The 27,259-nt window shown below is 45.8% G+C and overlaps 1 protein-coding gene and 1 long non-coding RNA gene across 4 annotated transcripts; both read right to left on the minus strand.

Moving 5' to 3' along the window:
* Positions 1-285: 285 nt before the first annotated feature.
* Positions 286-12,561, minus strand: TERF2 (telomeric repeat binding factor 2). 3 transcript variants are annotated; one of them, XM_074968981.1, is made up of 10 exons: positions 12,354-12,561; positions 12,079-12,174; positions 10,507-10,637; positions 9,214-9,300; positions 8,743-8,889; positions 7,272-7,537; positions 5,450-5,692; positions 3,362-3,447; positions 2,431-2,483; positions 286-1,780 (listed from the first exon to the last, which is right to left on the minus strand). In XM_074968981.1, the coding sequence occupies exons 1-10, from the start codon at positions 12,544-12,546 to the stop codon at positions 1,622-1,624; spliced, it is 1,461 nt and encodes a 486-aa protein (XP_074825082.1). In that variant the 5' UTR covers positions 12,547-12,561; the 3' UTR covers positions 286-1,621. The 3 variants fall into 3 exon arrangements, with proteins under 3 accessions (XP_074825082.1, XP_074825081.1, XP_074825083.1); XM_074968980.1 differs by having other exon boundaries at positions 346-1,780; positions 5,450-5,848; XM_074968982.1 differs by lacking the exons at positions 12,079-12,174; positions 12,354-12,561 and adding an exon at positions 11,895-12,055 and having other exon boundaries at positions 362-1,780; positions 5,450-5,848.
* A 4,584-nt stretch (positions 12,562-17,145) lies between these two features.
* Positions 17,146-27,111, minus strand: LOC141996919 (uncharacterized). The gene is made up of 3 exons (XR_012641648.1): positions 26,157-27,111; positions 20,465-20,559; positions 17,146-19,530 (listed from the first exon to the last, which is right to left on the minus strand). It is a non-coding gene; the product is annotated as an uncharacterized LOC141996919 (long non-coding RNA).
* Positions 27,112-27,259: the final 148 nt, after the last annotated feature.

The raw sequence follows: 27,259 nt of genomic DNA on the forward strand, positions 1-27,259 counted from the left end.
GTTAAAACATTCCTAGAAACTTTATTTAATACAAGAACTATAGATACTGATCACAGAGCAACAATATGCCAGAGAAGACAGGGCAAAGGGCAGGGAGAAAGAGTCTGGCTAACAGCGAAGTTGAAGAGATTACTTGAGCCACTTGTATCCAGACAGCCATGAGTTTCTCTGGCAAGGTTCCTTCCAGCAACTGCTAGTGCCAAAGGACATAGCTAAGGCAAGCAGGGGACTTCTACCCAGCACCAGTGACAAAAGAAGCAGTTCACAGGACCCCCGCTGTTGGGGTATTTCTGCAGCTAGAACCAAAGGAAATTAAATGCATGAGTGTTGGTGAAAGTGAGGGGAAGATGATACATAAGTGCCTCTGAAATCCACCTGTCCCTAATAAGCAGCAGCATCCCACCGGATAGGGGTACAAGACTTTCTGGCACTCCAATTCAGTTAGTTGCTGATGCGATGCTCCCGGCTTCAGCTGGCTCAGGAAGTGAATGCAGGATGAAATTCTGGTCATTAACAGGGTGTCCCACAAAGCTGTCACTAGGCCACTGACCCAGGGATATGCCAAGCTTCTCCCTTTTCAAGGGGGACTATTTACCTGAGGAGAGAATGCTGGGGAGATGCAAATCAAATTTGTTGCAATTGTTATATCCAACACAGGAACTGCTTTATTTTACACGATGGGTTTAGACATGGGATTGGACTTCGCACTAGAAGGCAAGGCATGTCTGGTGCCTGCCAGAGATCCCCAGAGACCTTTCAGAGATAATGCACTACTCCAGGAAACAGACAGAAGGAAGGGAATTTTGCAAAGAAGGAGGCAACTCAAACACAAAGTCAAACCAACTGAACACTAACTTTTAACTTGGTGACATCTGGCTCCAAACATTCTAGAAACTAATGAGCACAAAGACAAAACATCTATTTTTAAAGCATCAAAAAAATGTCGAGGAAGAAATCCCCACTCAATATAAAAATATACAAAGCAGAGAATTGTGGAAACAAATGCCAGTTCCCTGGCCAAAAAGCCAGACTTCTGCCGGTGCAACTCAGCAACAGCTCCTACACCACTGCTTTCCCCTCTCGGAGGGGCTGACGGGCAAATGGAGATCAGCCAAGTGATTCACAATTGGTTTAAGAATATTAATAGAGATAAAACAGTCGGTGACAGGATTACCCTGCCATTCAACCAACACCTGAGTAGAGAAAGCGGTGATCCCAGTTACAGTCCACTCAGGTTCCAGCTCTAACGCTCACAGGGCAAAAGCTGCCAGAGTCCTCGCTGTTTCTGAACATATACAAAATGTCAGTATTGTAGCACTTCTACTACAAGACTATTTCCATAGTTACTCAGGCTGCCTTGCTTCTGTTGACAAAGATCTAAATTTAGTGACTCCAGCTAAATACAAGAACTAGGAAGGTTTCCCAAACTCTAGTTAAACTTTGCTTTTTCCAGCTGTAGCATTCAGCTCTGCCAAGCAGCCATAACAATTCTCCACATCATTCCTGTCACATTGCTAGGAAGGGGACTACAACCTTCCTCCCATGGCAGGTGTTGCTTTCGTCCATCTTTTGGAGAGAAATGAGAGCAAGTGTCACTCGAAGAGTTCCTCAACTCCTGTTTTCAGTGGAGTCCCAGCTTTTTCATGGTCCGCCAGCGATCCTTAATCATCACCGAGGTGCGGTTCTCAAAGGGGAACTTTTTGCAAATGATTTTCCAGTTCCCTTCTCCAAACTTCTTCACTCCTTCTCTGATCCACTCGCTTTCCTGCACTGTCCACCTCTGCAAAAGAAGAACAAGGAGTGACTCTTACAGCACAGGTCCTATCACTTCTGCACTAAAGGCTTCTTAGCCTCCTTGGTCCCCCTTTCATCCATACTATCAGCACCTTCTTATAAGAGTTCTTACAACCCCGGCACCTCCTGAAAGTGTATTTATATTTTCAATACTAGCTGCAGGCTTATTTAGGAATTATGTGGTTTCTAGAGTGTGTTCTGGTTCTTCGCCTCTTTAGCTCACTTACCTGCTGAGCGGTTCAGGAAGCAGATGCCAGCCAGGATAAGCGGCACACAGTATTTTAGGCCTCTACCACTTTCCTGGCTTTTAGTGGACAAACTTAAGCCAGGCCCTCCCAATTTCAAGAGCCATGCAACCCAACTCACCCCCTCGTAAGTTCAACGCTTAGATAACGCAAGCATTGATCAAGGTACTCCAGTCCCTGAGTAAATATCATCTGTCAGTGCAGCATCTGGGAGAGTTCTCCATTCAGTGTGCATCAATCACTTGGACTCTTCTAACTGAGCTGATTCCAGAGGCTTAGAAATCTCTGAACAGCAAAAGGGATTTCCCCCTCCCAACCTTTGCTATTGCTTCACTACCCCTGCAGAGCCCTGCTCTGGGCTGCTGAACGGAGCTGGAGGGCTCTATATTACCTGCTTCTTGGAACCCAGGATTGAAGAGCTGTGGCTATTTCTCCCAGGGGACCCTGAAAAATAAACCAAGAAGAGTCATATTTCAGTATCCACCTTCTGCTGTGCATGCATCTCCCAGAGAAACTGGCTTTAGCCTGTTCGATTACAGGGAGAGAGCGGCATGGCCACCAGGGGAACACCCTTGGCCAGGGTATGGAAAACAGAAACAAATGCCTTTACTTCCTCTAGCTGCTAGAATTCCATGTATTGAAGGGACAGTTGGCCATTTTGATCCAAGCCCTGGTTACCTCATAAGAAGTGTAACTAAAGAAATATAATAACTAAGACTGAGTCAAAAGGAATTAGACTTGTCTCAGGTTAGCAAATGTGTCTAAGGAGGAAAAAAAAAAAAAAAAAAAGACAGCCTGATCCAAAAAACTTCCTCAATAGAAATCCCTGTTCATAAATGGAACCATGTTCAGGACCCAGCAGGGAAGATCCCAGCTGTTAAACAGCATCCAGGAGAAAAGTCTGAGGTGGAATTAATTACATCTTTTGAAAAAAGCCAGCAAATGCTGATCTGCCACCCTACAGCTGTTAACGGGATGGAACTGCTTTTGGGCTGGGTCTCAAACTAGAATAGCAGACAATGACTGACAGATAGTTTTATCTCAGGTCTGAAACTGTAATGAGAGGGTACTTGCTAGATGTTCCACGATCAGGTACACAATGGATTTAGCAGCTTCCCATTGTTTGGGCCTGCCTAAGAAAGGACATCATCTCCATTGCTGCAGTCCTATAACAGCAACCATAGACCCAAGCTTTCCTGGGTTATGGGATTTCTAGTCTTTTGGTTTCTGTCAAGTATTCAAGGCAGCAGAGTGTCCCAGGGCCAACAGCATGGTGGGGACCAGCAATTAAAGCGTGTGCATGGCAAAAATAGCATACTTACTCTTGTCTAGGAAGAGCTCATCTTCCTCACTCCAAGTGTCCTTTTCTTCTTGCCCATTCGAGGTGTTCCATCTTGCTTTCAGTGGCCTGAAAACACACAACACACACATTTTAATTGCAACAAGCCAGCCTGATTAATGAGGGCTGAAGTGACAGTCACTTCAGACAGCTAAATCAAACATCCAAAAGGACCACAGACCACTGACTAATTACCTAGAGGCCACTGGTAAAACGGTCCAGGACCACCTTGGTACCAATGAGTCAAGACTAAGATCAGTGTGCAGCACTGGGAAATGTGGGAGCTTGCCTGACAGCTGGATTATGTATGTTTGCTTCACCTCCACAACACATGCATCTCAGTTCACTGCCATTGGACTGGTTTGTAGGTAAAGGGTGCCATGTGTATGTCTGGCATTCAAAGCCACTCAGTGCCATATTAATAACTACAGGAGGTTCTCTTTGGACCTTAACAGATCCCTGTATAACACACACAAGAAGCAACTGAGAGCCAACTAGGTCAGAATTAAGCAGTTGCTGCAAACTGATACAAACACCTGAGCTGCCAAGAAGGTGCCGTGCATGTGGCATGAAAGAGACAATGGAATGGGGCAGGAACACTTAGCAAGGGTCATATGCTCCACAAGGCTGCTATAAAATTTTTACTATAGGCAAGGCCAGCTGGTTCCAAACCAATTATGTTCCTTATTTCTCTCGCTCACATGCATGTACTCAACTCCTTACAGAAGATTCAGCTGAAATCAGGTGTATTTAAAATATGCTGCAAATAGATTTGATTAGTTTTCATATTACAGCAACTACATGAAGACAAACGCGCCCTGTTAGTGGTACGCTTGTGCATTCCGTCGCCTTGGCAGCACGCAAGCGTTTTCACACAGGTGTATATGAGCGTTTGGGCAGGGGAAGGTTTGAAGCTAAACTTCTGAAGCAAAAGTTGACATCCTTTGTCACCAATAGCCATCACCATCAGCACCGCTGCCACTTAAAGCATTGCAACCGAGCTAGGGTCTTCGTCAACAACGAGAGGCAAGAGCCAGGGAGTCCGGGAGCGCTTGGAAACATGCCAATCTTGGGCGTGCCGCAGGGCACTGGGATCAGCTGACCCTACTGAACTGCACAGAACATTTTATGCTGGTGGCGGTCAACTTCCGAGCATTTTAGCGCTTTGGCACTTAACATTTTAAGCATATAAAACCTGAAATGCTATGCTCTCAAACCGTCTCTTTTCAAGCATGAAACTTCATGCAGCTCAGTAGGGTCTACTCTGCAATCAGTACCCTGAAGTGCTCCTAAGTCTGAGAACTTTATGGAACTACCACGTTTGCCTCATCTCTCCTGGGGAACCCAAGTACTGCTCAGGAAAGGGAATTTCCTCCTGTTTCATTCCTGCAGATCCACAGTACCGCCTTACGAGTGCAAAAGCAGAGGCCCTCATCTGCACAGCCTCCAAGATGCATTAGAAGGGAACCCTGCTACACCCTCCTCATCAAGTCCTGCAGAAAACATGCATCCCAGAAGCCTGGCTCCAGAGAATGCTTTGTTCCCACACATCCATCCACTCCCCCATCTAACTTGCAGCTAAGTCATATAATACATATACAAGGTACCAAACAAGTGTGGAAGAATTAAAGTAACTTGCATCAATATTCTATTACTCTTAAAATTCCTACATGGTTTAAATTCATCACTGACATGAAAATTTACCTTAATCTGTCCCACAAAACATACCCACAAACTCCAACCTGTGTATTACTAACTGCAGATTTACATAGTCAGATGCATACACTGAGAAGCAGTCTGCAAGGATGTCAAGGGTCAGCATTAAGGTTATTGGAATGTAGGAGGTGAGCTTTCCCATTTCCCACATTGCTAATCACATGTATGATCTACAGGAGTAACAGAACATTTGCTTTAAACTATCCATTTCCACATTTTTGCAAAAGGGAGGGATTTTTAACGTTCTAGTTTTGCTCCGATAAGATTATATTGTTTAATGTAGCAATGTTAGCTATAAGTTCTCAAAGCATTGTGTCTGCATTAGAATACCCAGTGTCACAGATATGCTTCATACTTGGGACTTTTGGAAGACACACGCTGAACATGTGGCTTTCGAACAAGAGTCCTGAATGCAGAAGATACCACCGGCTCCTGGGATGAGTCTGGAGTCTCACTCAGCTCAGTACTCTGGCTGTCCTGCTCCATAACCAGTCTGCTTATAGTCAACAAGCGTTTACTCTTTGGGGGTGATTTAGGTATGTCTGAGGTCTCAGAGGTCTCCAAGGGTGGATTCTCCTCTTCTCTGTGCCTCTTGAGTCTGTGGGATACAGAAGGGGACAATTGCTTGGGGAAAGAAAAGTCTGTTTCATCCAGTTTGGTAAAGGCTGCATCAGAATCTTGGGAATTTGACAAGGTCTTGAAAGCTTCTCTCAGAGCAGAAATCCCAAATGTTGTTACAGTTCCAGGCGGTTGCCTGTAAAATAAATGAAGCTAAGCAGGTTACATCAACAATTTCAACAATACACTGCTCTACTTCACTAAAATCACAGCTGCTCCCCTCACTCTGCCTCACAGCTAAGCTCCTACCAAATTCACATCCATGCAAAAGCACATCACAGACCATGAAATCAGACCTTCCCCTGTGAAATCTAGCTATTGGAGGGGACGGGGAGAGACAGCGCTGGGAGTACCCCAACCGGGAACTGCTCCCGTGCACCAGGCTCCAGCTGCTAGTCCTGTCCTGTCAGGGATGGGACTTCCTCTTCCCCAGCACGGCCACTTTCAGGGGGAGGTCAGACCCACCTCCGGGTACCTCTCCCAGCTGCAGGAAGCTCTATGGCTGCTGACTTCAGAGCCCAGCTCTGAAGGCAGCGCAGAAGTGCTGGTGGCAATCCTCTCTCTCTCTCCCTTCCCCCACTCCACAGTCCCCTTTGGGGTCAGGGCCCCCATGGTAACAACACCATGAAATTTCGGTGTAAACTTCTAAAAACATGAAATTGACTAATTTTAAAACCTTCTGGCCATGAAATTGATCAAAATGGACAGTAAATTTGACTGCTTTGACCATTTAACAACTCTCTTCTCGTTCTTTTCTTTTCTAATAAAACCTTTAGTTTTAGATACTAAAGGATTCGCTGGCAGTGTGGTATTTTGGGTAAGATACAGACTAGTACTGATCTGGCAATGTGGCTGGCCCTTTGGGGAATCAGAAGAACATTCTGTGTGCTGAACAGAGTTTTAAAAAACTTCTCACTGTTTGCTGATTGGGAGCCAGAGAACTGGAATACAATAAAGGGGGCTGTGCGATTTCTTTGTTAGCTTTTTGATAACCATCCTGGGAGATCAGGAGCACAGTTTGGGACTAGTTGGTGAATCTAACTTCAGTGTTAACCACCAGTTTTGGGAGAACATGCTCTCCTTTTCGCAGCCTGCCCTGACCTTGGCATTTTCAGCGTTGGCTACTATAGACACCTCAGATCACAGCATCCATCTGTTTTATCCCTCCAAAGAATGGCAAACTAAATGCCATTAACCAAACCTATGTCCTCTGAACCATGGACACACCAAAACCCTTCTGTAAACGTAAGACCCTCTCTCATTCACCACCTGTCACAAGGGGACTCCTTCCCTTCCTTTAGTCCAAACACTCACTAGGGTACTTTTCAGAAAAAAGATCAACATTTTAATTCAGAGATAGACAGCCTGGTGAAAAATCCTAAAGTAGTAGCCCCTGGGGCAGCACCACTGCATTGGCACATGGCAAAAAATTACAGCTGCCTGCACACAGTGAAAGCAGTGGGTGCTACAATTCAGAAGCAAAATTCTGGCAAACTTCATTCACCATATGTGGCCAGATTTCCTCTCCACACTGCGAATGCATCACCATCGCTGCTCACCTCCCAGAGTCCTTTGAAGACATTTCCACAGAGTCTGGAGCCGCGGCTGGTGGTTGCTTAGCTACTTCCACAGAGTCTGGAGCCGCGGCTGGTGGTTGCTTAGCTACTTCCACAGAGTCTGGAGCCGCGGCTGGTGGTTGCTTAGCTACTTCCACAGAGTCTGGAGCCGCGGCTGGTGGTTGCTTAGCTACTTCCACAGAGTCTGGAGCTAATGCCAGCTTCTTAGTTTCATCAATATATTCTGAATTCAAAGTGTTTTTCGCCATCTTTGACAGGAAGAAAGCGCATAATAATTACAAGGAGAACTCCATGGAACTGCATTTATTTTACTCCCATTCCACAGGCATGAAACATTAATTAATTAAGTGCACATTCCCTGCAATTATTTGCTGTTCTATGGTCAAGGTGCTATTTGGTATATTGGAGATAAGATAACAACTGTGGTCATTTGTCAGGTGTTCTGCAGTAGTTATATGTGCAGAGTTAAGTTACCTTGATTAAGAACTATAATAATGACCAAGTAATTTTATAGCATGGAACCTCAAGAGAGGGTCTGAATTTTAAATGCTAAAAATTTATTCCCTTGGTGCTCTGGTCCCAAAACTTTAGAGCCAGACATGTGTATCTGACTTCTGAGTACAAGTCAAAAATATTACATGTCAATAAGACAAAGAAACAAATTGGTAACTTCTTTCCAATTCATATAATTTGAGACCATTGTATCAACATTATAAAAGTTATCTGCACCTCTGTGAGCCAGAGATTGTATTCTAACTGCACAGAGGTGATTCACCAAGTTTCCCCAAGGATCTACAATCACGGGAGGTGGGACAGGTAAACACTACCAATTCAGTATAACCCCAAAGGATTTTACAAATAGTGGATCAGACCAGTTTCCAGAGGCCCAGGAAACAAAGAAAGTCTTTCGGTACAAAAGGTGAACTTAAAGCGGGGAATTGGGGGGTTGTTCTTGACCTGAAAAGTGACCTGAACCTTTAACAAGAGGGCAAGCCCTGCTGGAAGGGTCTGAAGGACTTTGACTCTTACCAGACCCTCATGCAAAAGACGAGTGGCTTCTGGTAAGCTTAATATGCACTTAGACTTTTTACGGTTTTATGACAAATTTTCCTCTGTAATTCTTTTGTTCTTAAATAAATGTGCTTTGCTTTGTGAAGGCTAGCTGGTTCCTTGTCCTTCAGGAAAAAGAGTGAAACCAGGGGTGGGGAGCTAGGTCAGACTGCTGGGATAGTCACAGAGAAATGCAAGCCTAAATCCCAGATCAGAAGGGAGAGTGTCACAAGACTCTGCCTATAGAGAGGTGACAGCTGGAGGCCTGAGACCTAAGGGTGTATCCCTTGAACAGAGTACAGAGAGGTTAGAGGTGACATGCATCACATGCCATTTTTCTGCAGACCCTGAGGGGTGACAGCTGGGTGGGGCTGAAATGTGGGTAGCCAGGGTAGACACATACGGTCAAGAGAAAGGGCTCTGAATCCTCCAGGTAGGTCTCCAAGAACTGGAACGCACTCTGCTGAAAAGTCTTGTAGGAAAAATTTCGGATCATCGTATGAGACAAATTCTTCTCACGGATAATGCTGAGCAACTCTGTCCTCAGTTTCTAGTCAAGAGGCAAGAACATTCTGAATATGTACAAATAATACAAGTTACAAACACAGGAGCTGGGGGTTTGGGTGGAGAGGGGACTTCCCCACTGACACTACAACATTACCAACTAATTTACACTGATCTAAATTAGGAAGCAAAAGTCCAAAAAGTCTGGAGTCTGTGTCAGCATTGCCAAAAACACTCGCTTTCAGTGCTGGACTATGCAATGGTAGCAGCAGACAGAAGCAAAGAAAAGGAAATACACGTTTGGGAACATATTGCACAGCCAACAAGATACTCCATCTCACGCCCCAAAAACTCACATAATCAAACTCACCTGGGTGCTGGGATCCTTTGCCATGTTTTTTTTCAGAATTTTTGAGGCTTTATCAAATTCTCTCTTTTTAATACAAACAATAACAGCCTAGAGAGTAAAAAAAGGATCTCTGTTGTAGCAATTCAACCACATCACCTAAATCAGCTTCACAAACAGGTTGGGGGAGGGATAGCTCAGTGGTTTGAGCATTGGCCTGCTAAACCCAGCGTTGAGAGTTCAATCCTTGAGGGGGCCATTTAGGGATCTGGGGCAAATATTGGGGATTGGTCCTGCTTTGAGCAGGGGCTTGGACTAGATGACCTCCTGAGTCCCTTCCAACCCTGATATTCTATGAGTCTATGAACAGCAAAAGCAAAATGCAAACAAAGTCTGTGATGTTCCTTCCAAACACTATCCAAGTAACATAGAAATAACGCTATTTGCAAACACCTTAATGAGCTGCTAACCTGAAATCCTACTACACCCTTCTAACTTTCTCATTAATGCCAGGTTACAATTAAGGATTGCGTTACCTGATTTTCATTTGTATGGTGCCATTCAATTAATCTACGTTTACAATAAGTATTTTGCTGGACACCCCTGAAGTTTGAGAACCCATCAGTTCTCACTAAATTTCCTTGGCTTAATTTTAAACAAACAAATAGCCTTCTACAGGACCAGAGTTACCCGGCATGTCAATACTAAAAGAAGCTGACATGGCCCCTCCCCAAATAGCTTACAAGTGAAGGTAGACAGCATGTGGGTGTAGGAAGCGGGAAAAAATGTGCCAAAGACATTTTGATGAGGCTTAGCAAGTGTCTTGTAGCCTCAGGTTTGTTTACTATAGTATAATATGCAATAAAACATCATAGTTACATTTTACATATATCATACATGCAAACTTTATCCCAGGCCAGCAAATTGAACAGACCAGTTTGCAGGGGATGACTAGTTGCAATAGCAAGTTTTTAGGAGGGATTCTTAGACTCTAAGAGCATTCTGGTTCTACATTTAAAAGGTCCTCCAGTAAAAAGAAGTGAGAAAGGATGCGTTATTTCTAATATATTCAATAGAGAAAATGGTAATAGCAAAAGAAAAGTTCTGCTTTTCAGTTCACCTTTAATAGAGTTACAGATCCTGATAGGTTACTATCTTCCTAACAATGGAAAGCTCCCAGAAGTAAGGCAAATGATGGAGGGAAGACCTGAGAAGGGACAACCACCCTCAGTGTAAGGGAAGCTTTTTTCTTTTAGTTAGATTAAAGCTTACAAAACTCTAAATTATTTGAATGAAAAAGGAGAACTTGACCCTTACAGCTTGTTTCACCATTTTTCTAACAGATTCCATTGCCACCTCAGACACAGGAAATTCTCTTTCAATCAGCTCCAGCACACCGATTGCCGATTCAAGAGGGGTGAGCTCTGACTCTGTATCAAAGGTGCAATCTACAATTAAAAGAAACAATTCATTCCTATTGGTTTTAAAACAGACACAAATCTACCTGAGCCCAAGAAATCCTCCACAGGAAGCAGCCAAAACAAATAGGCTCGGATTTGCTCAGTTAGGCCACTAATGCTGCAGTAACGGACAAGCAGAGAACAGTACAAACAAAACAATTATGATCAAGAAAGGCTGTTGAAGGTATGAGAGATCCTCGAAAAGAAACATGACAGTTGGTGAGTTTGAAATTAAAAGCAATAACCATTGTGAGCTGAGTATGTGGAGCTTTGCTTTACTTTATACTATAAAGAGAAAAATCAGGAATTAACACACTGAATAAAAGTTACATAAGACTACACTAATGCAGTTTAAATGCTCAAACATCAAGAAATTCAAAAGTAAAGTTCTTGCCATAATACTGAAAGGACATTGCTGTCAGATCAAATTTGATCCCCAAGTTTAAGTTTTGCTCATGTACAACTAGATCTAAGACTGATATACGTGGTTGCTTTACTTAATGTTTTAATTCCAAGTGAAAGCAAAAACAAAGTCTTCTTCACAGAGTTTTCACTCAAACATTGTGTTCTTGTTCTATTACAGGAGAAATGAAGAATGAAATTGATTTACCTATACATTGTTTGTAAAAGAAAGTGGAAGGGACTTTGTTCCAGATGACAGAGATAGAAAACATAGAATCCCTGCAAAGAAGCCAGGTTTTTCTTAAACAAAAACTTTTGTTTGAGGTTTAGACTCTTAATAACAGAATGTTTGAAGTTTACCCCACATGTTGCCCTCAAGTGACAATGCTAAACAGGAAAAAAGAAAGAAAAAAAGAAAAAAGAAATCGTACTTCAGTCTGAAAGTTCTACCTATTAGTGTTCGATTCCCATAACTGAAAAGAGTGAAAATTACTTCGTTATTTCCCAGATTGTTTACCCTGCACATTAACTACCCTTTGAGAAGACATGCATCTGAACAAGTGAGTATTCAGCCACAAAAGCTTATGGTCCAATACGTCTATGAGTCTATAAGGTGCCACAGGACTCTGCTGCTTTTACAGATCCAGACTAACACGGCTACACCCCTCCGATACCTTTGAGAAAAATCACTTTTGACTATTTTGGTTCTGGTCAGACGCACTACCCCTACTATTATCAGGCCCATGCCCTCTCCTTTGGAGAAATGATCCTTATAAATAAAAAAACCACAAGCAGATTATTTCAAGGAATTACAACAGAAGTTTCAGAGGCCTTTATCCAAACCTGAACTCCAATTTTAAAAAATCCAAAGAGTAGATGGTTCTCCTCGGCCAAACAGTAGATAAAAACTGATTGAAACAGAACGGTCCCACGCTGCACTGTGCAGGGGCCATACAGTGAGGTGAATATGGTTTTGGGAACAGGGCTGAGCACCAGTAAGACGAATTGTGGTGCTTCTCTCTCGTACCGAGGTTCTCTCCCTCCTCAATTCTTGAAAGAAACTGCATAATCCGGAGCAGCCGGGAGATTGCAGGCTCCTTAACCAGGGGCCGCAGCAGCAGAGCTGGAGAGAGAGAGAAGAGGACAGAGAGCTTGGGACACCCCAGTCAGAAACACCGCCCCGCCCCCCGGCCCCGCCGTTGGACCCCAGAGCCCCCTCCCCGGGCGGGGCGGGCCCCGGCCCCCTCCCCTCCCCCGGCCCCCTCCCCCCCCGGGCGGCCTTTCCCCCGGCGGGCCCCTCACCCTGCATCACGTCGCGGAACTCGCGGAAGTCCTGGTACCGACGGGCCCGATAGGCCCCCACGGCCTGGTGGAAGTAGAACTGCAGCACCCAGCGGTTCACCGTCTCCTCGGGGGCGCGGAGCCCCAGCGCCCCCTTCCCAGCCGCCATGGGCCACCGCCGGCTCCGGGAGACCCGCCCGCGCCCGCCGGCCATCCCGCGCTAGGATTCGGAAGTGACGCGCACAGCACGACGGAAGTGACGGCATCCCGCCGCTGCCCTCTCCCCTCCTGAGGGAAAGCGAGCGCCCCCTACACTTCCTCCTCTTATTGCTAAGCGGGGCCCACGAACGACTACAATGACCGGCATGCACTGCGGCCGGCGGCTCCCAACATGCCCCGCAACCCAGCGCCCGGATCTCCCGGCCTGCTCTGCGTTGCGCGCCCCCTGCCGGCCTGGAGGAGCCATGCAGTCCCCGGCTGGTTGTGCAAAGCCCACGCGGAGGGGGATTTAAGCCCGTGTTCTGCGTGGGAGCCGGGTCCCGCCCGCAGCCCAGACATTAGCCAGCGGGTCTAGCCCAGTGGTGAGCTGGAGCCGGTTCGCGAGACCCGGTTGTTCCATGAGTGACAATCGGTTCTAAAAGGGCTTCTAAATTGAACCACCGGCATAAGTGGTGCCTTAGGCGCCAACTCCCTGGGTGCTCCGGGGCTCGAGCACCCACGGGGAAAATTTGATGGCTGCAGAGCACCCACCGGCAGCTCCCTGCCCGGCCCCAGCTCACCTCCGCTCCGCCTCCTCCCCTGAACGCGCCGCCCCGCTCTGCTTCTCCGTCCCACCCCCTGACCCCGGCTCCCCGCAAATCAGCTGTTCGCGCGGGAAGCTGGGGCAGGCTGAGAAGCAGGACGCGGTTTCGCACTCAGGCCCAGGGAGGTGGAGGGGAACTGGGGAGGGCGCAAGGAGGGCTGCCCGTGCCACATCAGATAACCCGGAGGGGGGGTGCAGGGGAACCGCTCCCCACCCCAGCTCACCTCCACCTCCCTGGGCCTGAGTGGGAAGCCGCTGCCTGCTTCTCATCCCTCCCCAGCTTCCTGCCAAACAGCTGATTCGCGGGGAGCGGGGGGGCACAGAGAAGCAGAGCAGGGCAGCGTATTCAAGGGAGGAGCGGAGGTGAGCGCGGGGTGGGGAGCTGCCGGTGGGTGCTCTGCACCCACCAAATTTTCCCTGTGGGTGCTCCAGCCCCGGAGCACCCAGGGAGTCGGTGCCTAAGGCGCCACTTTTGATGTGATCAGTGGGGGAGCGGCTGCTCCCCCACAGCTACGCTCCCCCACCCCTAGAAGCCAGAGGGACCTGCTGGATGCTTCCTGGGAGTTGCCCCAGGTAAGCATCTCCAGGACTCCCCACCTCGCCCCCCAGCAGGGGCCTCTGGCTCTTAGGGGTGGGCATCCTCTACGGTGACCCACGAGACCCTCCTGCCCAGTTCTGGGGGCAGTCAGGGGAGGGGGGTGGATAGGGCAGGAGTCCTGGGGGGGCGGGGGTGGGCAACGACCCCCTCGTGGGGTGAGGAGGGAACCCGTTGTTAAGATTTTGGCAGCTCATCACTGGTCCAGCCCTTCCCCGTCCCGTTGTCAGGCCTGGTCCACGCGATAACAGCCCCTGCCTGCAAACAGACCGGCCCAAGACCATCCCCGGTGCTGCATCCACGGGGTCCTTTGGGGGTCACTCAGCCTATTGCACCCACCATCCACTCCTTGGGAGTATCAGCGCCCTCCTTTCCTCTGTCCTGTGGAGCCGAGCAGTGAAAGATGGGGACCCGCGACCCCTGGTGTCCCTGTGCCCTGATTAAAAGCGGCTCCACACTTTGTAATCGCCTTGGTTCCAGCTTCCTTATACACATAACTACAAGTTGGCTAAAAGCATTCTCCTAATCGCTAGTAACAAATTAATGACGATTGAAAAGCTTTTTCAACATATAAAAGCAGGAACTGAGTGACCACCTCTTTCTCTTAACTGTCCAGAATATAGTATCAAAAACTCAGAGGCCCAGAAAATATTGTCTTCCCTTGACACCACCCTTTGAGTCCCATTAATAATCTTGGATGAACTATGTTTGAGTCTTGCTTATGTACCATCCTCAGTTTGAAGTTGTGCTACTAAGGTATGCCCACATCTTGAATACTGTGTGCAGATGTGGTCACCCCATCTCAAAAACGATCTATTGGAATTGGAAAAGGTTCAGAAAAGGGACACAAAAATGATTAGGGGTAAGGAACGGCTTCTGTATGAAGAGAGATTAATAAGACTGGAACTTTTCAGCTTGGAAAAGAGACGACTAAGGGGAGATAGGATTGAGATCTATAAAATCATGACTGGTGTGGAGAAAGTAGATAAGGAAGTGTTGTTTACTACCTCTCATAACACAAGAAGTAGGGGTCACCAGATGAAATTAATAGGTAGCAGGTTTAAAACAAATAAAAGGAAGTATTTCTTCACACAACGCACAGTCAACCTGTGGAACTCCTTGCCAGAGGATGTTGTGAAGGCCAAGACCATAACAGGGTTAAAAAAAGAACTAGATAAATTCAAGTAGGATAGGTCCATCAATGGCTATTAGCCAGGATGGGCAGGAATGGTATCCCTAGCCTCTGTTTGCCAGAAGCTGGGAATGAGTGACAGGGGATGTGTCATAAATATAAAGGGAAGGGTAACCACCTTTAAATCCCTCCTGGCCAGAGGCAAAACCCTTTCACCTGTAAAGGGTTAAGAAGCTAGGATAACCTCGCTGGCACCTGACCAAAATGACCAATGAGGAGACAAGATACTTTCAAAGCTAGAGTGGGGGAGAAACAAAGTTTCTCTCTGTCTGTGTGTTGTTTTTTGTCAGAAACAGAAAAGGAATGGAGTCTTAGAACTTTGTAAGTAATCTAGCTAGATATATGTTAGAGTCTGTTTTGTTTAAATGGCTGATAAAATAAGTTGTGCTGAACGGAATGTATATTCTGGTTTTTGTGTCTTTTTGTAACTTAAGGTTTTGCCGAGAGGGATTCTCTATGTTTTGAATCTGATTACCCTGTAAGGTATTTACTACCCTGATTTTACAGAGGTGATTCTTTTACTTTTTCTTTAATTAAAATTCTTCTCTTAAGAACCTGATTGCTTTTTTAATTGTTCTTAAGATCCAAGGGTTTGGGTCTGTGTTCACCTATGCAAATTGGTGAGGATTTTTATCAAACCTTCCCCAGGAAAGGGGGTGTAGGGTTTGGGAGGATTTTGGGGGGAAAGATGTTTCCAAGCGGGCTCTTTCCCTGTTATATATTTGTTAGACGCTTGGTGGTGGCAGCAATGAAGTCCAAGGGCAAAAGGTAAAATAGTTTGTACCTTGGGGAAGTTTTAACCTAAGCTGGTAAAAATAAGCTTAGGGGGTTTTCATGCAGGTCCCCACATCTGTACCCTAGAGTTCAGAGTGGTGAAGGAACCTTGACAGGATGGATCACTCGATGATTACCTGTTCTGTTCATTCCCTCTGGGGCACCTGGCATTGGCCACTGTCGGTAGACAGGATACTGGCTAGATGGACCTTTGGTCTGACCCAGTAGGACCGTTCTTATGTACTACCCTTTCTTCATTTGCATTTCAGAATATGTGAAAGAGAGAAGGGAGTAACACTCTCTAGCATACTATACAATAGTGCTCACCCAGACCTGAGGATATCCTCGCTTCATCCTAATTTCTTCATAGATCTCGTTCAGTATATTTGGTGGTATTGTAAATTCATCTTTCATTGACAACAACTCTTCTTCTTCCCCTCACATATAATACTCCTTCCAGGAATCTTGGAAACTGAACTCACTTTAGGAGGATCAATCGTCCTGCCCCTCTTTTGTTCCTAATGCAAATCCTATCTGAAGACGTCTTCCTTTCAATATTCCAGTTAACATACTGCAGGATTTATTCCCATCGACAAATAATTTATGTGAGTAATTTAGTTTATAACATTACAGCCAATGACTGCCTTGCCTTCATTATTTCCTTTCTTGTTTTCAATCCCAACATTCTTTTTCTGTTAGATTCCTTTCCTATGTGATGCCAGTTCTAATCCCCAATGGACCTAAATTATCTCTTTGGTGTGTGCCTCCTATAAAAACATTTCCTGTTGCAAACAATAACCCTACATAGATTCCTAGTGCCTAACAGTCACCCCTCTTTGAAGCACTGCACTGATAGGCTCCAAAAAAGATTGTTCATCCATTTCTAGTCAGTTAGAAAAGTCATTACAAATGGGAGTTCTGTTTGGCTTTCAGGACATCCACACCCTTTCCCTCCCCTCCAGGGGCTCACTGGAAGAGAAAGAGGAGGAAAAACAAACAAGAAAAATTAATGTGTGTCAAATGGAAAACAATAAAACTGGGAGGGAAAGAAATGCTACTGGCAAACAAACAAAGGAAAGTAAAAAGAATTAAAATCTGCAAGAGCACGAGGATGATGTGTTTTCACCTCTGGATTGAGTTGAGTGACCTCTACAGTGTATACACAGTCATGGGGCAGTTAGAATGGAACTAATTATAAACTGATTGTCACAAGTGTTAGAGAGCTTATTCCTTCACTCTCCCACTTCCCTGGTCCTTCTCGCATGAACAGAGAGCAACAATACCCGAAGTCCGAAGGTGCAAACAATTCGATGTTTATTGGGGTGAACTTCCAGCAAGCTTAAATACAAGTTCCTTTTTCCTTATTTTCGAATCCCAACTTACTTCCTGTTTGCCCCTAATTTATATAGTAATATTCTTAGCTATACCTTAACCAATCATTCTACTGAAATTTAACTAACCAATCCTAACATATTGTAACATGATTAGCTAACCAATTATATCCCACCACCTTAATTAGATTACACCCAGCAAAATTAATTATACAGCAGACAGAAACAATCACAGAACCAGACAGAGATTATACAGACAAACAATAGCAAAGTGGGAACTCTAATGACAAAACAATACAGAAGTGAGGATTTCACATCCCAGCTATTGATAAGTGAGTTCTTGCCAGACAGGATGCTATCAAACTAAGTTTCCTTTTACATTTTCTAGGCACTTCCCTTTCTCTGGAGGTGATAGGAATTATCAGGACAGGATTGTATTCCTAACAGCCCAATAGCACCTTCTTTCAATGTGACTAGTTTGGAATGTGAGGATGTGACTGTTCGCTTCCTGGCTTATGGCTGCCTCTGCTGCTTAGCCAAAGGCCTTAGCCTAAGCACAGGGCCTCAAACTGTCACAGTAAGAGAAGGCCCTTACACCAGCAGACAGTGATTTTGATTCTTTCTTTTATACCTCTAACTAGCCAAGTGATAAGAATACCCCTAACTTCTTAAAGTACAGGCCTTTACAGACAGGCCTGAATATCTATATCCTAACAACAAGGTTAATTTGTTCGAATGCAGCACTGAAGGGTTAGGAAGGATACAGAGAAATCTACAGATCCATATTGTGTCCTGTTCTGTGAGGTAGGATGACAGAATGATACAGTTTGCTTCGGATCCCTTACCTTATAAAATGGGCAAGAGCTAATGGAGCAAGCCAGGTGACTAAGGTCTCAACCCATAAGGCCATGGCCCAACAGCTGATCAGTTTGGTATTAGTGAGCTGTATTGGCTACTCATGATCCAAGGGAGACATTATTAGCAAGGGAAAACATCTGTAAGATTGTTACTCTAACTTTTTTAAATACATTCTTAATTTTCAGGCTGGGACATCCTAAAGCATCCAGGATCTGTTAAACACAGCAGCTTTCTCACCCTCCTGAGAGACATTGCTCCTATTAGATACAGCAGCTTCAGCCATGGTTGATGCAACTGCATTCAGCAGACTATAGAGGTTTCAGGAGCTTGAGCTTCTTTGTTCATTTTAGCTTGAACATCAGAAAAGTGAGATCTATTAGACTACCCAAGGGCAATAGTGGAAGCCTCACCATTTGCGTCACTTAAACTGAACTGGACAAAGCTCTGGAGACTACAGGTTAATGAACAATCCTGCAATGGCTTCTGCAAGGATGGGGGTGAACAGGAGGGAAAGAACTCATGTGACCTTATAGGTCTTTTCAATTTCTATCTTCTACTATTCTGTGTTCAGTTGGTTAAAATCAATAACATCAATAAACAATGCTTTTTTACATTATAGAGCCCAGTTCAAGTTGTTGGCACCCTTTCGTCTGTGAGAGACTGGGAATTGCAGCCTATGATGTAAATGGTTTGCAATGTCTCGTGACTGAATAGTCCAATCTGAGATTTGCATGATCTTTGGCTGTTATTGCAAATGTCTGTATCTTGGGAGCTGCTTGCTTCTGACTGGCTCTTTACTCTTCAAGCTTTGGGGGACCAGCTTCTGTCATGGACTTTGATACCCTGATGGAGATGATGGCGCCACTTTTTACGATCACTTGCCAAAATTTCCTGTTTGTCAGGATCAATTCCAAATTCCTTCACATCTCGCTTGCATGTGTCTTTATAGCAAAGCTTGGGCCATCCTGTTGTTCTTGTCCCCTCTGATAGCTCCCCGTATAGCATATCCCTGGGTCTGCGTCCGTCTCCCAAACTACTCAGAGGGCCCAGCCAGTGCAGTTGTCTTTGCTTGGGCAGGGCTGTCCCACTTGGTAAATTTGCCCTTTGAAGAACCTCTGCATTGGTGACTTTATCCTGTCATTTGGTGTTGAGTGTGCAGCATAAACAACGTAGGTGGAAACTGTTCAATCTTTTCTTATGATGAGCATAAGTTGTTCATGTTTCCCCACCATACATGAGTGCTGAGGATGCAAGCTTGGTACGCTAGCATTTTGGTCTTGATAGTAAGCTTTGAGTTGTTCCAGGCTCTTTTAGTTAGTCTAGTAAAGGTGGTGGCAGCCTTTCCAATGTGAACATTTAGTTCTTCATCCAATAAGAGGTTGATGGTCACCGTAGAACCTAAATAGCTGAACTTTTGAACAACTTCTAGCTGGTTTGTCAGCAGAGCAGGTCTATTTGCAATACTAGAAAAGACAGGATGCCCACCAACTCCGTTAAGTCTTATATGTTCATTCCACAACAACATGAGAGCAACTGTCCAGTTTGACGGGTCCACTTCGGACAGCTTTGGGATGAAAAGCGAAGTGAAAGCAAGGATGTGTTCTTGCCCCTACGCTCTTTGGAATCTTCTTCTCAGTACTCTTGAACTGTGCATTTAAAGACATGAAAGATGGAATATATCTTCACACAAGTTCAGATGGGAAACTCTTCAAACTGTCCCGACTTAAGTCAAAGACCAAAGTCAAAAAGGTGCTAATCAGGGAACTTCTATTCGCTGATGATGCTGCCCTCATAGCATAGGCACCGAGTTTCTAATCTGCCACGGGAGGGGAGGGGACGGGAGGCTTCCCTCTGGCCCTGCCAAGGCCCCACCCCCACTCCACCCCTTCCCCAAGGCCCCACCCCCACCCTGCTTCTGCCCTGCTTCTTCCCACCCCCACCCCTTCCCCACCCATTTTCACCCCCTCCCCGAAACACGCTCCTCCCCCGTTCCCCCATGGGCCTCCTGATGCCACGAAACAGCTGATCTGCAGCAGGCACTAGGCACTGGGAAGAAGGGGGAGCTGCTGATCGGCGGGTCCTGCTGGCGGGCAGGAGGTGCTGGGGGGAGAGGAAGGTTTTGGAAAGTGAGCTGCTGGTGGGTGCTGAGCACCCACCATTTTTGTTCCTGTGGGTGCTCCAGCCCTGGAGCACCCACAGGGTCAGTGCCTATGCCTCACAGCCCACAATGAAGATCTACTACAAGAACTCATGGACCACCTTTCAAGTGCCTGTCAGGCATTAACTCTCACCATCAGCATCAAGAAAACAGTTGAATTAGGGGGTTCCACAAGGAGCCCAATTCAGCTCCGGGTTAAACTGGTCTTATTTGGACCATACAGTGTTCAAAACGTGGACTAGAAAACTGGAATAACAGACTCCAAGATATCACTCCCAGCTTATGAAGGCACCTTTGTTTAATCTAATTTAACCTTTGTTTGATCTATTTAGGCACCATTAATAATCCCAGCCATTTAGAATGGGTTCATTTAATTAGCACACTCATAAAGGACATTGTAAGACATGGATTTGGGCACCTACGGAAGACATGCAGCTTGACTCCATGAAGTGGGTCCTCTTAGCAGCCTGTAGATATCCAACCTTGAATGAGGATCTTGTCAGGAGGGATGTCATTTCTGAAAAATTCAGGCGGGGGAGGACAAAATTGTGTCAGCACACATAATATGATATGTGATTATATTATTGTCACGCTGTCTGAAGTGGCTCACGAACACGGGTGCCAACCTCAGGGCAGACTGTCAGGAAATAGGGCACAAATCCCAAATTGGTTATATGTTCTATAATTGGATTTCACCAACCAAGTAACAAGTGTGAACTCCACAAGCACTATAACAGCCTTATCATGGAATCACAGATGGACCCCTTGGACACCCCAGTCTATCTTGCCACCCAGGCAAACCTGACTCATTGACAGATGGTCCCTTATATGAAAAATCACAAGAGTATTCAGGTTAGTCCCAGTCCTAAAGGACCAGCCACTTATCCCAGGTCAATTGTACCCCAGTTCTCTCACCGAAGACAATGCTTGTAGCCAATCCTGTAATAAACTAACTAAAGATGTATTAACTAGGAAAAGGAAATGAGTTATTTACAAGGTTAAAGCAAGTAACATAGACACACAAATGAGTTAGTCTTAGATTCCAAAATATAACAAACTCCATATGTCCATTAGGGCTAACCCAGGCAAAGCAACTAGGGGCTTTTGCTTATGCTTAGTGATTCTTACCCTTTTAGAGTGCAAGCAGCAAAAAGAACCAAGTTTCTCTGTGTCAGGGATTTTTCTCTCTTTCTCCCCAGAGCCCAACTGATGGGATGAGTTCATATGCAGGTCTCCTCTTCCTGGAAGGAGTGAGGAGTGCAATTAACAAAGTCTTTGTTCTTTTGATGTTTGAAACTAAGTGAACTATTGTGAAAGACATTCTTGTTGGGCAGGACTTTACTTCTTCTGTAGGAAGCCACCATTTGCATTAGAGATGGTTCCTTTCCTGTTTGATGAGGTTTACCTTGCAAACATTTGCTATTGCTTTATAACATGGTGTACAGATGAGTGAGACTATGCAGCATCCTACAAGTTATTCAGAAGTACGGCTCAGGGTCTGTCACGGAGGTCACAGAATTCATGGATTCCGTCACTTTCTGAGACCTCTGTGACTTCTGCAACGGCCAGTATGGCTGCCCCCAGTGCCACCCAAGCAGCTAGCTCAGGGAGAGCCACACCGGCTGCTGCTGGAGTGGGTCTGTAGCCAGTCACTTGGGCAGCCCCACAGCTAGCTGCACCAGCCGCTGCTTGGGTGGCCCAGGGCAGCGGGCCCTGGGGACCACCCAAGCAGTGGTCCCTGGGGCAGCCAGAGCAGCGGCTGCTCTGACGGCCCCTGGCAGCTGGTGCTGCTGGCCCTGCCCCCCCCAGCAGCGGTGTGCCCCTCGCAGCAGTGACCCCTTGGGGTGCACATCACAGTAGCAGCCACCCCAAGATTTAGTCTGGGGTATTTATAGAATAAGTCATGGACAGGTCATGGGCCATGAATTTTTGTTTACTGCCCATGACCTGTCCATGACTTTTACTAAAAGTACCTGAGACTAAATTGTAGCTTTATTCATAAGGCCTAAACACCAAACACATTCTTACAACTCTAATATCTATCTTAACAATATAACAGACAGGAGAGTCAGACTGGTTTCCACCTATGCATTTGTCAGTGTTCAGTGAGGCCTGGGGCCATGCCATGAGCTGGCACTTGGTCTGCCAGCATCACAATTATATCCTGCAAAGTTGCAGAGGGCAGGAGTGGAAGAGATAATGGAGCATATAGACCTATGAAAAGTCTATATCAACTCCTCCAACACATAGCAAATGACTCCCTTGCTAGTCAGATCCCTAAACTAAGCAGTGTTAGGCCTGATTGGCACGTGGATGGGAAATATCCACAGAAATCCCCAGTGTGTTTCAAGAAGTGGTGTTGGTTATAGAATACGTGACATTCTTCCCTCTGTACGACAGCTGAACCTCATGGCTCAGCCTGGTGTTGAAGAAAGACCCCAGTACTGTTGGAGTACTTATTTCTGGAGGAAGGTCTGAGCCACTTTATGGTAACAAAAAATCCCCTGACAGTTTTTGCCAAGGTAGAAATGTTAGTCTTGGTGTGCCAGTCAAATTCCAGCTCAGGTAAATTACTCTCTGGCTGACCTAATTTACTCTAATAGTTTCAGCTAGCCAAAGTACCCACGAACAATTAGGGTGTGCGCTGCGCTGCATTTCATCCTAGAGGGCAGTGAAGTCTCACACAAAGTCTGCAAAGCACCTTAATGTCTCATTTTTAAAGGACCTATAGAAATGTAAGAAATTATTTGCTCCAGAACATCTCTTAACAGCCCAGAATCATTAGCAATCCCCCACCAAGGAAAGGTTTGGTTTTCTCTATGAAAAAAAAAAAAAACGAACCCCAAACAAAAAGGCCCCAAAATCCAACCTCAGCAGGGAGGAACAAATCACAGCCATGTTTGTGCTTTTTGTCCCAACTACTTGATTTACGAGCCCCAGTGCAATGATTAGAGATGAAAGAAAACATTCCAGAGGCCAAGACCTGCACATTGCTGGTGTCTCATGCCTGCCTTTCTGCCTGAGTTACTGTAAAGGGGACGGGAAACAAAACAGGAAAATTACAAGGAACATACTGGTCACCACAGGCTTCTTTCTCTTATCATTTACTGAGCACCAGCTGTGTGTACAAAACATAGGAAAATAATCCCTGCACTAACGTGTTTGTTATCTAGACAGACGAATGATAATGTTCAGGCTCCCATTGGTGTCTAAGAACGGTAAGGAGTAATAGTGGCCAAAGGATGAGTTTATTGCTTTATTTTGCTATTTTATTTTAGGCAAATGGAAGAACTCAATGTGTCTGATTAGGGTGGGCTGTCTAAGAGTACGTCTGAAGTGTTTGAAAGGGGAAAAGGTGGATGTTTGTTGCACTGGACAGGAAAGGATGATGAGAGAGGGGACTAGAAAGGCTGCAAGCGATAACACAGTTTTCGTTCTGTATATAAATGAAGACAAGATAGAGTTGTAACTTGCTTGCTCCCCAGGACTCTGCACTACAACACAGGAGCTCACATACATGTCTCCACAAAGCAGCTCTGGAAAAAATGTGCCCCTGTAGTGCAGGCACTTACAACAGTGATGAAAAGGGTTCTTCCATTGACCTCTCCACGGGGCGGTGACTAGGAATTATTCCGTACACCTAGTGGCATCTACACCAGGGGCTAGGTCAGTTTAAATACATTGCACAGAGTGTGAAATTTTTCACGGCCCTGAGTGATATAGTTAAGCTGACCTAATTTTGTCGTGTAGAACAGCCCTTAGTAGTTTGTGCCAGCAGAGCATAGAATAAGAATTATGATAAAGGTCTATATAGTAATTGTCAGGCACAAGGAAATCTGATGCATTAATACAGGAGAGCAGCTTCCTTTGGACAGATACAGTGTAGAACCTGAGCACTTGTCTAGGCCTAAACATTAGATCAACCTAGTTGAATAGCTCAGGGCTGTGAAAAATATCACATCCTGTGCAATGCAGCTTGCATGAGGAAAACATTTATCCACCCCAGCGGATATCAAAGGACAGTAAGAATGTGCCATTCTGATGAGTGGTATAAATGAGTTTAATATATAACTCCCTGTTTCTGGAGGAGTAGAGGGATAGACGATACACTGTAAGAGCACAAAATTGGTCTGAAGTCAATATGAATGAGATGCTTCTTTGGCTGAATGTTTTTTCCTACTCCTATCGCAACTGGTGCATCTCACACAATGGCTCTCTTTCCTTAAAAAGGAGTACTTGTGGCACCTTAGAGACTAACCAATTTATTTGAGCATAAGCTTTCGTGAGCTACAGCTCACTTCATCGGATGCATTCAGTGGAAAATACAGTGGGGAGATTTATATACACACACAACATGAAAAAATGGGTGTTTATCATTAACAGAGTTGGCAACGGGCTTTGTTGCAAGGATAGGTTCCTGGGTTAGTGTTTTGTTGTGTGCTTGCCGGTGAGTATTTGCTTCAGGTTGGGGGGTTGTCTGTAGGCAAGAACTGGCCTGTCTCCCAAGATTTGTGAGAGCAATGGGTCATCCTTCAGGATAGGTTGTAGATCCTTGATGATGCATTGGAGAGGTTTTCGTTGGGGGCTGAAGGTGACGGCTAGTGGCGTTCTGTTATTTTCTTTGTTGGGCCTGTCCTGTAGTAGGTGACTTCTGGGTACTCTTCGGGCTCTGTCAATCTGTTTCTTCACTTCAGCAGGTGGGTATTGTAGTTGTAAGAATGCTTGACAGAGATCTTGTAGGTGTTTGTCTCTGTCTGAGGGGTTCGAGCAAATGCGGTTGTATCGAAGAGCTTGGCTGTAGACAATAGATCGTGTGGTGTGGTCTGGGTGAAAGCTGGAGGTATGTAGGTATGAATAGCAGTCAGTAGGTTTCCGGTATAGGGTGATGTTTATGTGACCATCGCTTATTAGCACTGTAGTGTCCAGGAAGTGGACACTGAAGCAACCTGAAGCAAATACTCACCAGCAACCACACAGCACACAACAGAAACACTAACCCAGGAACCTATCCTTGCAACAAAGCCCGTTGTCAACTGTGTCGACATATCTATTCAGGGGACACCATCATAGGGCCTAATCACATCAGCCACACTATCAGAGGCTCGTTCACCTGCACATCTACCAATGTGATTGATATATGCCATCATGTGTCAGCAATGCCCCTCTTTCATGTACATTGGTCAAACTTGACAGTCTCTACGTAAAAGAATAAATGGACACAAATCAGATGTCAAGAATTGTAACATTCATAAAGACAGGTTTCAGAGTAACAGCCGTGTTAGTCTGTATTTGCAAAAAGAAAAGGAGTACTTGTGGCACCTTAGAGACTAACCAATTTATTTGAGCATAAGCTCAAATGAAGTGAGCTGTAGCTCACGAAAGCTTATGCTCAAATAAATTGGTTAGTCTCTAAGGTGCCACAAGTACTCCTTTTCTTTTTGCAACATTCATAATCCAGTCAGAGAACACTTCAATCTCTCTGGTCACTGGATTTCTGACCTAAAAGTGGCTATTCTTCAACAAAAAGACTTCAGAAACAGACTCCAATGAGAGACTGCTGAATTGGAATTAATTTGCAAATTGGATACAATTAACTTAGGCTTGAATAGAGACTGGGAGCGGTTGAGTCATTACACAAAGTAAAACTATGTCCCCTTGTTTATTCCCCCCCACACACTGTTCCTCAGACATTCTTGTTAACTGCTGGAAATGGCCTACCTTGATTATCACTAAAAAGGGTTTTCTTCCCCATCCCCCACCCCACTCTCCTGCTGGTAATAGCTCATCTTAAGTGATCACTCTCCTTACAGTGTGCATGGTAAACACCCATTTTTTCATGTTCTGTGTGTATATAAATCTCCTCACTGTATTTTCCACTGAATGCATCCGATGAAGTGAGCTCTAGCTCACGAAAACTTATGCTCAAATAAATTTGTTAGTCTCAAAGGTGCCACAAGTACTCCTTTTCTTTTTGCGAATACAGACTAACACAGCTGCTATTCTAAAACATCTCTTTCCTTACTAATTCTTTGATTGCTTCTTGGTCCCGATTTATTTCCTTAGACAGCACCCGTAAAATGAGGCAAAGATAAACCAGTATAACTGAATACCAACCTATACTTCAGCTCTTAGCTCACAGCTACAGCTAGCTGGGCTATGGAAAACAGCAGTACAATTAGATTTGAAGTTACGGTTGGCAGGCACCAATGGGGCAATTTCCTTATCTTCAATAACAAAAATACTCCTTTCTGACTGGAAAGAAACCTGGAAGATTTGTTAGACACGTAGGCTGGGATTCTGAAGAAAGTGTAAGGGAGGAAGACACTCAGCTCCCACTGCATTTAAATAGGGTTTGGGTATTTAATTCCATTGGTCTCCTTGGAAAACCCCAGCTGTAGTAAATAGTCTGGAGTTAGTAGGGTCATTCTTTCGCTCTCTGTTTGTAACAATGGACAGTTTTCGTAACACCTCCTTTGAGTTATGCAACATTCTTCCCTCAGCAATGAGATTGAAGTTTGTAGCCCACTGTTGACCAGTAAATATAGCGGATTATATTTAAATATATGACGTACATGTACAAGAAAAACTCCATTAGAAAGGCGGGGCAAAAACTGCTGCGGCTTCAGCATGCTGGAGCGGAGCAGCACTGGAAAGGCCTCTGCTCGGTCACAGGGCTGGGCTACCCGCGGGGGAACGGCCCGGGGAGCTCCGCATTCCGTTCTGCAGCTGGGCGTGTGGGCATTTTATTTTGGAAACTGCTGGACATTCCTCGCTGGTGTTAAAGCCCTGGGCCATTTCGAAGACTTGCGAGGCAACAGAGGGTCTGCTGCCCCGCCTTCGGAGGGGTGGCAAGGAGAGAGCCCGGCGGAGCCCGTCCCCGGCGCGCTGGCATGGTCCTGCTCCCCAGGCTAGCCGCTGCGAGCTAACTCCGCCACTCGGGGAGGCGGCCAGCGTCGCTTCCTCCTTCTTTGTTACTCGCCAGGGGCTGGCGCCAGGCCCGGCTCCCAAGGCCTCGGCAGGCTGGCTCCGGACGGGGGCCTCCGACCCAGCGCGGCTCGCGACCAGGCTCCGGCCCACGGCGGAGCAACGCAAAGGCGGCCGGGCCGGGCCGGGCCCTGGCTCCGGCGGTCAGCGGGGCCGCGCGGGTAACCCGGGCAACCGCCCCGGCGTAAGCAGAGACCCAGGGCCGCGCGCACGTGGCATAAGGCCCGCCTCAC

The sequence above is a fragment of the Natator depressus genome, chromosome 12 (genome assembly GCF_965152275.1).
Source record: "Natator depressus isolate rNatDep1 chromosome 12, rNatDep2.hap1, whole genome shotgun sequence".
Lineage (NCBI taxonomy): Eukaryota > Metazoa > Chordata > Testudines > Cheloniidae > Natator > Natator depressus.

Coding starts and splice junctions, on each gene's coding strand:
- TERF2 (XM_074968980.1), bottom strand. CDS start 12,546: ATGGCCGGCGGGCGCGGGCGGGTCTCCCGGAGCCGGCGGTGGCCCATG. Junction 9,301..10,506: donor GAAAAATGGTGAAACAAGCT/GTAAGGGTCAAG, acceptor TTTACTCTCTAG/GCTGTTATTGTTTGTATTAA. Junction 8,890..9,213: donor CAAAGGATCCCAGCACCCAG/GTGAGTTTGATT, acceptor CCTCTTGACTAG/AAACTGAGGACAGAGTTGCT.